This window comes from Furipterus horrens, unplaced genomic scaffold, assembly GCF_987537825.1.
Source record: "Furipterus horrens unplaced genomic scaffold, mFurHor1.1.pri manual_scaffold_3, whole genome shotgun sequence".
Lineage (NCBI taxonomy): Eukaryota > Metazoa > Chordata > Mammalia > Chiroptera > Furipteridae > Furipterus > Furipterus horrens.
In genome coordinates, this window is record NW_028327173.1 from 195,799,372 (window position 1) to 195,814,226 (window position 14,855).

Here is a 14,855-nt window from a genome sequence, read left to right on the forward strand (position 1 = left end):
CGTGTTGGAAACCAAGTTCCTGTTATTCCCTTCTACTCCAGTTCCTTCCTCCTTTCAGATGCTCAGAATGAAACCTTCCAGTCTTCCTGAGTCTTTTCATATTTAGTCCATCACGACTTGTTAGTCCCACCTTCAGAATGTACCTGAACTGCTACCACTTCCCACCACCTCCAAGCTACCACCTTGGTCCCAGCCCCCATCCTGTCCTGCCTGGCTCATTGCAAGGCCTCCCACCTGGTCTCCCTGCTTCTCCACTTGTCCTCAGCCACAGTTTTAAGAGAATTGCCCGTTCAAACTTAAGTCGAATCTCAGCACACCTCTGCTCAAAACCCTCTAACGGTTTCCCATCTCACCCACAATCCAAGTCCAAGTCCTCACCACGCCCTTTAAGGACCTGCATGGTCTGAGTCCCCAGACCCCCCTCTGCCTGTCTCCTTCTCTTCTCCCCAGTTCCCTCCACTCCAGTCACACACCAGGAACATGACCGTCCCCCAGAGACTTGTCACTTGCAGTTCCTTCCTCACTTGCAGTTTCTTCTGCCTGGAAGGCTCCTTCCCCAATTTCTGCAAGTTCGCACCTCCACGTCTCTAAAGTCTTCGCTCAAAACTTACAGCACAGAGACACTCCCTGATCTTATGTGAAATTTCACACACTGTCTCTCACCCTATTCCCCTTTTTTGCCTTATTTTTCTCTCCTTCCCACTTACCACATTATCTAACACATTGTATCTACCCCTTTATCTTGATTCTGGTATGGCTCCCTCAATGGAACGTATGCTCCATGGGACAGGAATACTCTGGTGTACCCCCAGTGACCTGAACAGGGAGCGGCTGGCTCATAGTGGGGGCTCAAAGCACCATTGGTTGAATGAATCATAAATGTACAAGTAGTCAGCTTATACAACAGCAAATACAATACTTTCTTTTTATCCTTTGGGATCCTGGGTAGATTATCATTTTAATACTTACATACATTTTGATGCAGTGTCCTTTATTTATACAGTAGTCCCTCTCTATATCGCGGTTTACTTATCGCAGCCTCACTGTATCGCGGGATTTAAAAAAAATATTATATTTAATTATTTATCGCAGATTTTTCGCTATATCGCGGGATTTTGCAGTATTGTATACATATGTTGTTAAAGTTATGTAGGTTTAAGAACATAAGTAGTATTTATAGAAGTGTGGAAAAGGTTAATAAGGGAGTGGGAAAGGTTAATAAGGGACTGGGAATGGTTTATAAAGGGTTTATAAAGCCTTAAAATATATATAAATACTAAAATAAATGTAAGGTTCCTACTTCGCAGATTTTCACTTATCGTGGGGGGTGGAGGGTCTAGAACATGATACCTGTGATAAGTGAGGGAATATTGTACTTGATGTCCAATCACTAGGGCTATATAACATCTCCAATGCTGTAAACATACCCATCCATGAATACAAAATAGATCGAATTCCAGCCTTCTTTTGTGGCTTCCCTGCGATTTCACAGTTGGCAATGAGAAGCGGCTGTTCCAGGACTGGTTCAGGGGAACCCCTCCTCACCCCAGAAGGCTTCATTGGTAACAGATTGCCCAACTGTTAGGCAGCCTCATCTTGGAAAGAGCAGGGACTGCGGCCAACGTTCTCAGAGTTGCTTTCCCAGCATCTAAATATTTCTTGCATGAATGAACTGGTTAATGAATGCATGCTTGGGCAGCTTATTGTGTTTTGTGTCCCACACTGAGGGTGAGACAGGCCACAAGGCCCACCTAGGTGAGCTAGCACATTCTCCCGAAGAGGATAACAATTCGCATTCTAAATGCAATATTCTAAGATCCCTTGTAGATAACTGCAAAAAGCCATTTTTGAAAGACCCCTTTTCCTCCATGGCACAATGGTAGCTTCAAATCCAACAAAAATGTAACAGACAGTTTAAGGTGAGCTTTTTAAGACAGCCCCCAGGAAACATTATGCATGTGTTTCTATATATACGGGGTAGGGCAAAAGTAGGTCTACAGTTGTGAGTACGTGGAACAGTTTATTCTTGTATTATTTTCCATGTGAACTGTAAGCGTACTTTTGCCCCACTCTGTACATATGTATATATGTGTGCATGTCAGTGTATATGTTATTTTATGCATGTATGTTATGCCTGTGTATATGTATCTGTATATGTGGCATGTGTATGCATATGTAGGTGAGTATATACATTGTGTGTATAACCATAGCAAATGAAAAATTGATGATAATAGTCAGCTGATAAGAAAAGGGCATGGTGAGGAAGAGGCTAGCCTAGTTTTCTCACCTATTTTGTTAAAAAAAAATTCACTTTACTGAGGATGCTGTCCTTCAATCTAATAGCTCATGAGCCCCATAAACAGGAGTCAGTCATTCTACAGTAGGCTTCACATAATATATCTTTCAATTTTTCATTCATTAATCCAACAAATGCTAAGTGAGCACCCACTAAGTTCCATGCACCATATTCTGGGATAGAGAGTGAATGAGTTAGACAAAGTCCCTTCCCTCTACGGGACAAGAAAGACAATAAACAAAGAAACAAATAAATATATAACCTAATGTCAGGTAGAGACATGGGCTGTAGACATCTAAAGCAGGAAAAAGCTGGGGAGGAAATGCTTGAGCAGAGCTCTGAGTGAAAATGGAGAAGAGCTATCGGGGCCCAGGGAACAGCAAGAGCAGCTAACTTGCTGGGAACAGCAAGAGAGGTGGCAATTAGAGCAGCGTGGAGCCCAGTGGCGACTGCAGAGGGGCAGAGAGGCAGTGGGCCCTGAGGAATAACGGCTCGGTTACAGTTCATTCCTGAGGTCTGAGATGGATTCCGGAAAAGTCATTAAGAACACTGAAAAGCAGAGAACAATTCAAGGTATTAAAAGAAAATAAGACCGCCTCTGTTGAGGAGGAAGTACATACACATACCAAATGCAGGGGGCCTTGTCTACACAGTCACCAAATGTTTGGGATCTTATTCCACCCCCACTGACCACTCACCCCCAGGAGCCAGAATGAAAAACATAATAGAAATTAACTGTTGGACTAGCCTTCTTAGGGATTAAGTCTTCAGCTGTCATCCCTGCCCCCCTCTTAAATGGCTGACATCATCTCTGGTCCACCCCCAAACAAGTGGCTCTTTCTCTGCTCCCAGATAATCAGCTTCTCCAGACACAATGGGAAGGCCTTAGCCCAAGTGTTTCGGAAAGACATTCGAAGCACAGGGGAATACAAGTGTATTGCTGGGGCTGTGGGGCAAATGTTCCGGAAATAAAAGTTTGTGTTTGTAATTATGCATATCCTGCAGTATCTGCATAATGGGTCCAATTCAGCCTTGGCCTTGCTGCCAAATTGCCATGTCCACAGAGGAAGGTCAGTGCATAACATGACAAGTGAACAGGAAACCCCATGCTGATAATAATGCCTTAATTTTTTTTTAAATTTGAGAATGAACTTTATTCTTTCAATTTGTCTGCATGCACTGGCAAACATATTCTAAGCACACACATACTTGTAAAACGCACAAACTACATAAACCCAGCTCTGAGAGAATCTTTATAAAGAGTGACCACTACATTCTTCCCGGGCCACAGTGGAATTTAAAAGCCAGAGAGGGCAAAATACTAAGTTAGGAAAATATTTGCGACTGGGAAAACGGAGAAACACTATTGCTAAAGGTCCTAATGTGAATAAAACACCACCTGGGTTTAGGGTCACTTTCAAAAATAGTTTTTTAGCGAACAACATAAAGATTTAATTTTGATGTGAACAGATTCAGCAGAAGTTTATTTGGTTTAACACTTCCATTCTGCTCAGGGTTTAGCAGAACAGCTATGCATGTAGTTCAAGATTCAGCAAAAGAGGTTTCAGCTGAATTTCTTGATATTTTTTAACCATGTAACCCAAATTGATCATATGGCACCTTCACACTGGGGAGATGAACAGTATTCTTGCAGCTTATTTAACTCTTAAGTATTAGACATTTAAAACTCTAATAAATTTTTTTCTAAAGATAATATTTATCAACATAACCTGAGCCAAAGTGGTCTTCTTCTTTTTTTAAATATTTTATTTATTTATTTTTAGAGAGATGGGAAGGGAGAGAGAAAGAGAGAGAGAGAAAAATCAATGTGTGGTTGCCTCTTGCACGCCCCCAACTGAGGACCTGGCCTACAACCCAGGCATGTGCCCTGAGTAGGAATAAAACCAGCAACCCTTTGGTTCGCAGGCCAGTGCTCAATCTAACAGAGGAGGGGAGAGGTCCCAAAGTCCCCACAGCTCTTGGTTTTGGGGGTGGAGGAAGGATATAATAAAGCTTTAAAGGTACTTTGCACACCTATGGCAAGTTAGTAACGAGGTAATAGTTGTGCTGTAGCCCAGGGTAAAAGGGTGGATAATAGGCTTACCATACTTTTATGCTGCCCCCAGGTAAAAGGCGGATGATAGGCTTAAGACACTTTTCATAACAATGATGTATGGTGCCCTGGGTCAGCATGTAAAATAAGGGCAGGCAGCCATAAAAGGAGAGAAGCCACAGGGTCTGAAAGCGAGGTAGATTGGAGTCTGCTAGGAGGTCTGGTGTGTAGGAGAGAGAGTCATAGTGTAGCAGCTAGGCAGCTTTGTAGGAGAGCTGGCCTGCCGTGGGGGAGGGCCATGCGGGCTGAGTGAGTATAGGAGAGAGGAGGAGTAGCCATGAGGAAGGAGCCCTGAGCCGGAAGGGGATTCAACCACACTGCCAGTAGTGAAGTAGCAGCTCTGCAGTTTGTAGTCAGGATTCGGCCGTGTGGCCTGGGCTAGCAGGGAAGCAGGCATGATGCTGCTCTGATTGTGCCCGCTCCACGTGACTCCAAAGCCACCGAGGACTCTGGCTTGCAGATCCACACTCTATCTGGGCTCTTGGAACTCAGGACATATGGAGAGGACACTCTCTTAGGACTTGTGCCTTTCCTGGACTTTACCATGATCCAGTGTAACACGGCACATGCTTTCTTGGACCATTATACAGATGCTGAAGACAATACACCCCAGATCCTGAAGGAGAGCTGACCGATAAGGAACAGGGAGCTTCTGGGTATGGTTTTGGTTTATACCCTTTTAGGGAGCAAGGAAAGTGCTGGGTCTTGTGGGAGAACAGGGCTCTGAGCTAAAGTGCTCCCAGCCCCGCCAAGGTTGGACTATTGTAAATAAAGACCTGTTCTTCCCAACACTAACTGTTGGGTCACACACCAAGGCACCACCAGAACGAGCCCTGCTTTGCTCGGTACAAATCCACTGACCCACACCAGTCAGGGCCAAAGTGGTCTTAAGGCAGAGATAGGAATCCCACATTTGGCCTCCACCAAATTTCAGAAAATGGAGGAAACAATTTTTATGGAAGATTCAAGGGGTATGATTTTATATGCCTGCTCACCCTGCTATCCTCAGGTCCAAAGAGTTGATGCCAGTTGTCCTTCCTATATATGTAGTTATAAAAACTTTGTCACTCAATTGCTTTTATTAATATTTCCTCTGAGGGAGATCCGTACCTCCTTTCTCCCAGACCAACCACAACGGCACTTAATTCACTTCAAAGCCTGCCCTAGTTGAAATCCGAAAGAAAGTTGTTCCCTTGAAGGATTTAAGCATTTCTGGAGTGCTTTTCCCCACCAGCTGCAGCTCCAGGTTATGCTTCAATGAACAATAAGCTAAGGAGCCAGGTTACCAGGGTGGGGACAAACAACTCCATGGCTTCCCTAACGTCTCCAGCTCAGTTTCTGGCATTTAAATGGCACAAAAATAAAAGATTTACCCCTAATGACAGTCTCTTTGTCCCTAACTCCACCATGCCCACAGCCTCCTTGCATTTTAATTAGGACCAACAGTACATTGCCATTCCAGGCTGAAATCTGGTGCTCCCTAGGCTTTCTTCTTAGGTGGCACAGTTTACAAGAGAAATCTTTTTTTTTTTTTTCCACTTCATCTGCCAAAAAAACTACAAAGAGCGGAGGCATGGGAACCGAGGGAAGGAAGAGGAGCAGCCCAGACGGGCATTTCTCCACCTGACTGCTCACATGCTAGCGCACCATGCTATGCTTTGTTTTCTAGCTTCTCTTTGCAAGCCAGGACACTAAGGTATGGAACAGCTGCCTAAGGAAGCCTCTCCTTCTGCCTCCAGAAATCCAGACTAGGAACGGCCCTAACTGGCCCCATGTATCCTCCATTTTTTGCCCTCCCACCTATTTCTCTTAGGCCAAGAACATAATCTCATAAAAGGATATCCATAGAGAAGCTGCATGAGACAGGTCCAAGACAGACATTTTCCCTTTCTCCTGACACAGAGACGTGTGATCAGAAGTGCTGGGCATTTAATAGAGGCAAACAGAACATGGGGAATCAAATGGGAAGAAAATGAGAAATTGCACCTACATTATAGGAAGAAGCCAATTTGTTCTGGTGACACTTGTATGACTAGGGAAATGGCTGAAGCCAAAACTAAGTTCCCATGGAGCCCCTTTTTTCTGGCTGAACTTCACATCTACATCTTCCACAATTCAGATTCATATTTTTGCAGGTCTAAATGCAACAAATGTCTTGTGTGCTCAATTCCAGTTCATTCATGTGTTAGCCATACTAAAAAATGTTTACTCGATATACTGAAGCTATAGCCCCAAATAGGGCCAGGATCTGACTGATGGCAATTAATAAGCTAAGAGAAGCATTTTTTAGAATGGAAAAATGAGAAAATGATGGACAGTTCATTTCTATGTTGTCAGATTAGACTAAAAAGCACAACATAGCCACTCATAGCTGGTCACTTCGTTTTTCCCAAGTGACACAGAGAGATATGATCAGATCACTGGGGAGGAGAAGGGAGGGGCCATAAGGAGGAGGTTGCCCAAGGAAACACTAGAGTCTAGGACAGGATTGGCTAAGAAGCAGGATGCCCTCAGGGCACATGAAATCATGGGCCTGGAGATTTAAAATAAAAGGAGAGCGGAGACTGGCTCTCTGGCTAACTTCCTCGAGGATCCTGGATGATCATGCTGCAGCTGTCAGTGGATGGTACTTTGGATGGGAGAAGAAACTGGGTTTAGTTTAGGGTTGGGCTGGCCTGGAGAGGGTGGCAGGGTTAATTCTTCCTTGGTTGTTCTAGAGGGCACTGGCCTGCTATTCTTTCAAAATTGTGCCGCTTGGGTGACTTATGTTGTTTTAGCTTATAGACTAATCCTATAAAAAAGGTAATTAAAAACTAACAGGGGAAATGATAGGGGAACTCAGGAGTTCAAGATTTTAGCCTTAATTGATAGGCTTCAGTGATTAAAGCTGTAACTAAAGATTTAAAGATTTTAGTCTTAATTGATAGGCTTAAGTGAGTAATGCAGGTGGAAAGCCGTTATTCCGAAAGTGTGTAGCTCTTGAATAAAGACTCCTTTCCTTTATCACCAAAACTTTGCCTCTGGAATTTTGCCTAGAGGTTGGTGGCGAGCAGCAGAACCCCGCTTGCTGTTTGGTAACACAAGTGAGCACCACTACTCTGGGGCAAAACTGAGCAAGAGCTTTGGGGGAGACTTATAGGCAAATGGAGACCTACAAAAAAAGTTTTATTGGAGCTAGGGACAGGATTAGGATGAGATGTGTGTGGCAGTCATGCAAGTGTTGGTTGGATCTTGTTTTTAAAATATTAGTATTTGTTCAAGAATTTTTTGCCTTGTTTTCATTCTAAAATTTTTTAAATAATTTTGAGTTTTTAATTAAAAACACTTAAACCCACTTTTTTTTTCTTCTAGATAACCAACTTTCCTTCAAGACAACCATTATACTTTGGTATGGAGCTGAAGTATTTTATGCATATTGCCCAAGTTGTCACAGAATATTAAAGAGATACACTTTTTTTGCTTTTAAGTATATTTTATTGATTATGCTGTTACTGTTACAGAACCCCTGGGCTGCTCCAGTTGAAAACAAACCCACGGGCTCTTTAGTTAGGGGCCCGATTGCCCGCCGCCAAAATTATAACTCTCAATACCAGAGTTTGGTGAAAAGAAAAAGAATTGTTTATTTAACAGTTATATAGATTTAGATTATTTGCGGATTTCTGTTGTTAAGTCTTATGCTCTTTAAAATACCCACAAACACATATCCTTGCCTCCCCCCTTCCAAACCAGGCTAGTTTTGGGAAAGTCAGAGAAACCGTTTCCCTACTTTCCAAACACAGTTCAGCTTTACCAGCAGCTGCCAATCATTCAATCTGATTGGGGAGGTCCTTTCTGTGCTGTGGTGCCCTCCAGCTCTCAATGCAGAACCACCTGGATTCTCAGCCTCCTTGCAAACTGCCTTCTTCCTGCAAACTGCGTGGATCTTCTCTCCTCCTCAAAACCGCATGGCGAGAGCCTCTTAAAGCAGCCCGGAGACCCCTTCTCCAAGCCACATGGAGAAGGCCCCTTCACCAAGCCACGTGGAGGGAGCACACGGGAGAGCGAGAGAGCGAGAGCCCGAGAGCGCGAGCGCGAGTGAGAGCCCGAGTCAGAGCGCCAGAGTGAGAGCCAGAGTGCCAGTGAGAGCCAGAGCCGGAACGAGAGCTTGAGAGACCGTCTGAGCGCCAGAGCCAGAGCGAGAGTCTGAGAGCGAGCGTCTGAGAGAGTCTCAGTCTAAAATGTCTGCAGCTGCTTATATATCCCTGACTGCGTCATCTGACGCAGTGGGCGTTGCAAACAGTTCTGACCATTCACAGACCCTTACATAGGCTCTGTGTGCTTTCCATACCATCCCCTGGTTCAAGACTCCTCCCATCTGCCTGAGGCTTTGGATGCATTAAAGCCATTTGCATAAGAAAGACAGTAGCCACCAGCCTCAGGCATGTGGAAGCATTTGAAAAGCTGCTTACTTCTCCCCATCCCCCAGCAGCAAACTCTGGGGATTTTTGGACTCCCCTGTTTCTGTAACATTACAACTGCCCCAATTTTTCCCCCTTTATCCCTCTCCACTCAGTAACCCCCTTTAGTTCACATCCATGGGTCATGCATGCAACTTCTTTGGCTTCTCCCTTTCCTGTACCATTCTTAACATCCCCCCATCTATTTTGTTCCTACCAATTATGCTTCATAATCCCTGTACCACTTCCTCATTTCTCCCCTTTCCCCTCCCAGTTGATAACCCTCCCAATGATCTCCATACCTATGTTTCTGTTTCTGTTTTGGCTGTTAGTTTGATGTTTTTGTTTTTGTTTTTGTTTTTTAGATTCAGTTGCTGATAGTTGAGTTTGTTGTCATTTTAACTTGATAGTTTTAATCTTCTTTTTCTTAAATAACTCCCTTTAACATTTTATAGTATAAGGGCTTGGTGATGATGAATTCCTTTAGCTTTACCTTGTCTGGGAAGCACTTTATCTGTTCTTCCATTCTAAATGATAGCTTTGCTGGACAGAGTAATCTTGGTTGTAGGTACTTGCATTTTGCATTTCATCACTTTGAATACTTCTTGCCAGTCCCTTTTTGTCTGCAAAGTTTCTTTTGAGAAATCTGCTGATAGTCTTATGGGAACTTCTTTGTAGGTTAACCCTCTGCTTTTCTCTCGCTGCTTTTAAGATTCTCTCTTTATCTTTAACCTTTGGCATTTTAATTACGATGTGTCTTAGTGTATTCCTCTCTGGGTCCAACTTGTTTGGGACTCTCTGTGTTTTCTGGGCTTTTATGTCTATTTCCTTCGCCAAATTAGGGAAGTTTTCTTTCGTTATTTTTTCAAATAAGTTTTCAATTTCTTGCTCTTTCTCTTCTCCTTCAGGCATCCCTATGATTTGGATGCTGGTATGTTTAAAGTTGTCCCAGAGGTTTCTAAGCCTCTCCTCGCTTTTTTGAATTCTTGTTTCTTCTTTCTCTTCTGATTGAATATTTATTTCTTCCTTTTGTTCCAAACTGTTGATTAGAATCCCAGCTTGCTTCCCTTCTCTGTTGGTTCCCTGTAAATTTTTCTTTATTTCACTTAGTGTAACCTTCATTTCTTCCTTTATATTGTTGTTAGACTCAATGAATTCTCTGAGCATCCTTATCACCAGTGATTTGAACTCTGCATCTGATAGGCTGGCTATCTCCATTTTGTTTACTTCTTTTAAGGGGTTCTGTTCTGTTCTTTCATTTGGTACATATTTCTTGGCGACCTCAATTTGGCAGCCTCTCTGTGTTTGTTTCTGTGTGTTAGGCAGAACTACTTTGACTCCCTGTCTTAGTGGTGTGGCCTATGTAGAAAAGGCACCTGTAAACTGTGTGGAGCAGAGCCTTAGGTAACTGCCAGGACAGGGTCACCTGCTTCACCACTTTGTGGCTCTATGTGCAGTGGGGGGCTCAGAAAGGGGACAATGTCGCTGCCTGGCTTCTGGCAATTTTCCTGGCATTTGCCCTGTTTCCAGTCACTTTACCCACTTTCTATATGCAATAGGAGCCCTTCCAGCCACTGCCCTGGGGTTTGCATATGTTCTAAGACCATGTGGGCCCCTTAAGTGGCAAAAATCCAGCTCTTTCTTCCACCAGCCCAACTCCCACTGGTTTTTACAGACAGAGGTAATGGGGGTTTATCTCCCCCGTGCTGGAACCCTGGGCTGTGTGGTGTGGCCTGGGGAGGCGATCACTCACTCCCAGGGTATCCTTCCCAATTTTTATCCACCACACGTGAATGTGGGACCATCCATTCTGCTGCCACTTTCCGGCACCACACTGCCTCTTCCTCCTTTCTCCGTGACTCTGCCCCTCCTACCCATCTGGATGAATGTGGCTTCTTTAAATCCTTGGCTGCTGGACTTCTATATGGCTTGATTTTCTGACAGTTTGGGTTGTTATCCTTTTTTGAGATCTGGTTGTAATTCTTTCTATGGTTGCAGAAGGAGGTGAAGTGTCTGCCTATGCCTCCACCTTGACTAGAAGTCCTCAGTGTCTAAAGAGATATACTTAAGAATCAAGATTTAATAAAATTAATAGTTTTTACTACTTCATCAAGGATAGTAAGTGAAAGTGATTTTTTTTAGTATAAGTACACAGTGCCAGAAATTTCACTTGCCATTATTTTTGTACCATCAATGCAAATGTCAATGGAGTGAAAAATGCAAATGATATCTTAAAATTATTATAAAATTGTCTGACTACACAGACCCCTTGAAAGGATCTTGGAAAACCCCATGGATCCATAGACCACACTTTAAGAACTGCTGCCTTAAAGGAAAGAGTTTTAACATTGAGTCAAAACCTTTATCTCCAACAAGTTAGGATCCTCAAATGGAAGAAACATATTTATGGCCGTCCCTAGTTAGCTTTGCAAAAATATGTGGTGAAGAGCTGAAGCAAACTGATTCATCAGTCATCTGCATAGTTCTGAGCAATCTTGAGGCTAAAGGTAACGTCTGAACAAGAGGTGAAAGAATTTGAATGCTATGAATATAATCAATGCCCTGAAGGCATTGCCATTTTAGGACAAGTAAGTGGAGAAATACCACCCCACACCGCACCCTCCCTCACCTTCCTGCCTCCAAGGAATAAGGAGCAGAAGAAACTACAGGCAGGCAGGAAAATCCAGGCAAATACCACTGAACATGCCTAGGCTGTTCTATGAACCTGGGCCGGCCTGTCTGCCTGCCTGCCCGCTCAGTGTTAGAACTTTCTCCTGACACTAGCATACAGCCTTGGGCAAATTCCCAAACCACTATCTCCTCAGTCTCCTCATTGTAATATGAATATAATATTAATACCTTCCTCATATGATTGTGGTAAGTAGTACCTAAGGTCATGTACAAAGCATTGAGCGTAATGCCTGAAAGCATAAACATTCAGTAAAAGTTATCTTACTAAAAATAAGAAACATACTTCTGTATTGATTCACTGCCCAGCATTCAGTAACTTTTGCCACATGTATAAATGCTTCATCAGCTCGGTGTCTTGCCAGTGTTAGGTGTTTGGTAAAGGTTACTTCCTCCCTCCAGCTAGACTGGGAAGCCTGTCTGGACCTGCCATTTCATCCGTGCTGCTTTGAGTGTAGAGGCTTCTCACCAGCAAGAGAAATCTGATGCTTAACCCTTTGAGTGCCATGCATAATTTGAAATCTGGATCAACATGAGAAAAAATTTTATCGAGATATAACCTGAGGTACAAAAAAAAAGAGAACAAATCATAAAATACGAATCATTCCATTGTTATTTACATTTATAGCCATTGAAAAAAGAGTCACTGGGAGCGACGCTGGCACTTTTGGGAAAATTTGTCAGCGTCGCACACAGCGACACAGGCGCTCAAAGGATTAAATATGAAAAAGTATATATTAATGGGCAGATTAATACATAAAAGTGAAGTGTTTATTATATGGTAGAATTATGCTTCATCTTTTCCTAAAAATTGTTCTTACTGCTGTTAAAAATAAGTCTGCAAAACAAAAGAATTGTTTTTAAAATTGAAAACTAACAAAGTATTTAACTCGCCAACAGAAAAACTTAGCAACTTCATTTTTTGCTGTTCTCTGTGCCCGACAAAATCACGCCTCCCACAAAGATGTCCCACATCCTCCTGCCCAGAACCTGTGACTCTGACAGCTTACTTGGCAAAAGGGCCTTTGCAGATGTGATTAAGTTAAGCACTCTGAGGCGGGAAAATCACCCAGGGTTATGCTGATGCGACAATGTAACCAAGGGTCCTCAGAAGTGGCGAGGGAGGCAGAAGTCAGTCAGAGGAAGACGTGACTGCAGAACAGAGGCATAGAGAGAGGCAACGGGCCAGCTTTGGAGACAGAGACAGGGGCCACATGTCCAGGAACATGTGCAGCCTCTAGAAGCTAGAAAGAACAAGGACACACATTCTCCCCTTGAGCCTCCTGACAGGAACGCAGCACTGATCACACCTTGATTCTAGCTAAGTGGCATTCATGTCGGTCGTCTTAATTACAGAACTATAAAATAATAAAACTACGTTGTTTAAGCCACTGGGTTGGTGATAATTTGTTATAGCAGTTATCTAGAAAACTAATACAGTCTCAAAGGTTATCCAGTCACCCTTGGTATGCTTCCGTGTGCGATGAGGTACATAGCCAGGTTACTAGGGTGAAGACTAGCAACCCCTCTGGTCTCACTAGGCTTCCAGTGCAGCTTCTGGACATTTAAATCCCACAAAATAAAGAACTGACCATTAATGACAATGCCCACCCTTGAAGATTTGGATTCAAGAGGTTTGAGACATAAGAATATCCATATTTAACTGGTTATTGTATTAGAGATGGTGGGTAGTCCACACTCTGAGAGACATTCACTTCTCTTCGTAAGGAGTTTACAATTTAGGTACTGAGTAAATGTAATTCCAATTCCTAACAGGTAAATAAATACCCATTCTTCCCAGACAGGTCAATAGCCAGGGACAAGGGTGAAAGGCCTGAAATGGTCCCGGACACATAAAATATTCTGTATGCTTATGGTAACAAAAATTATTTGCAGAATTAAGCCAGATGAGATCTCTGCCTGCTCTCTCCTACGTGACCAGCACTTCGGGGCTCTGGAGCAGGTCAAGTGGAATCCGGGCAGCCTTACACACCTCTCATGGAAAAGCATTCCTGATGAGCACAGACCTAAGCCAGAACCCTTCTTAGCCTCCCACGTGTCCCACCTGTTTCTGTAGGAGGCGGTGATGTGCTGGCCCAAGGTGTGTCGTCTTCAAATTGAACCCAGTTCCTGATGGCGGAGGCCAGGTCAGGTGGGGGCTGCTCAGGGCTCCCAGGAGGAGTGGCGGCTTCAGAGATGAGACCCATCTTCTCAGAAGAGTCATCCTGCTCGGAGTGGGAGAGGTCCTGAGAGCCTCCGTCCACCACGTGGTTCTCCGCGGAGGAGCTCTCCGACTGATCGGAAGAGGATGACAATCCCGGGATGTGCTCTTCGGTGCCCCCTGAAACAGAGACCGGAGAGCACCATCACACAAGGAGGAACACTCTTCAGGACTCACCATTACAGTGAGTGAGGTGAGGGTAAGGAAACAGCCACGCCCATCTGCCTTTATACTAAAGGCATGTTTACCTGATGATGTGTAAAAACCACAACCTGCTCTGGCCGGTGTGGCTCCGTGGGTTGGATCATCGTCCCATAAACTGCAAGGATGCAGGTTCGATTCCCAGTCAGGGCATATGCCTAGGTTGTGGGTTCAGTCCCCAGTTGGGGCGTGTACAAGAGGCAACCAATCCATGTTTCTATTTCATATCAATGTTTCTCTCCCTCTCTCTCTCCCTCCTTTCCCCTCTAAAAATAAATAAGTAAAATCTTTTTTTAAAAATTGGAAAAAATCCAAATTGCTACTTGGAGTAACAACCAAAAAGTCTGAGTGTAAAGTACACTGTAAAGTTTATGCTCCCTGGAAGAAAGCAGCTAATACTTTGGTTTTCCAGGCCCTTGTTTGGGGCCGTAAGGGCCTAAGATGCTTCCTCCAGGTTTCTAGAAGAATCTGCACCTCAGGAAAGTAAGAGATTAGCTCTTTTTTCCATATGAAGATCCCACGCAAAGAATAATCAAGTAGAAGCCAATATAAGCAGATGTGGTTCCTTGCCAATCTTTTCACCTAGGAAACGAAAGCATTCTTACCCTCAGAAGGGACGGGAAAGAGTGGATCCTCACTGAAGGAGACCCACTCTGACTGCTGGGTAGCGATCACATGGTCCAAGGTCGTCATGCTAGGAAGGTGCTGGTCATCTTCACAGCACTGACCACAAGCGGACCCCAGATAGGGGTAAGGGTATAGTAGTGCGATAGACCAGGGCCAAGGGTCTGTTATGGTGGTCTTGCAGACGGCAGCACTCAGAATGTAGACAGATTAGCCCCTCTTGCCTTTGAGTTATATGCCAAGCAGAAATCTATTAAAAAAAATAAAATTTAAAAA

General features: G+C 43.8%; 1 protein-coding gene across 2 annotated transcripts in view; it reads right to left on the bottom strand.

The window, feature by feature from the left end:
- STON2 (stonin 2) overlaps window positions 1–14,719 on the bottom strand; it is an 88,372-nt gene extending 73,653 nt beyond the window's left edge. For both annotated transcript variants that reach the window (XM_090271268.1, XM_090271267.1), the window contains exons 1-2: window positions 14,561–14,719; window positions 13,599–13,874 (exon numbers count right to left, since the gene is read on the bottom strand). In XM_090271268.1, coding sequence (XP_090127394.1) covers window positions 13,599–13,874; window positions 14,561–14,648 — 364 coding nt within the window. In that variant the 5' untranslated portion in view covers window positions 14,649–14,719. The remainder of the gene's footprint in view (window positions 1–13,598; window positions 13,875–14,560) is intronic.
- Window positions 14,720–14,855: the final 136 nt, after the last annotated feature.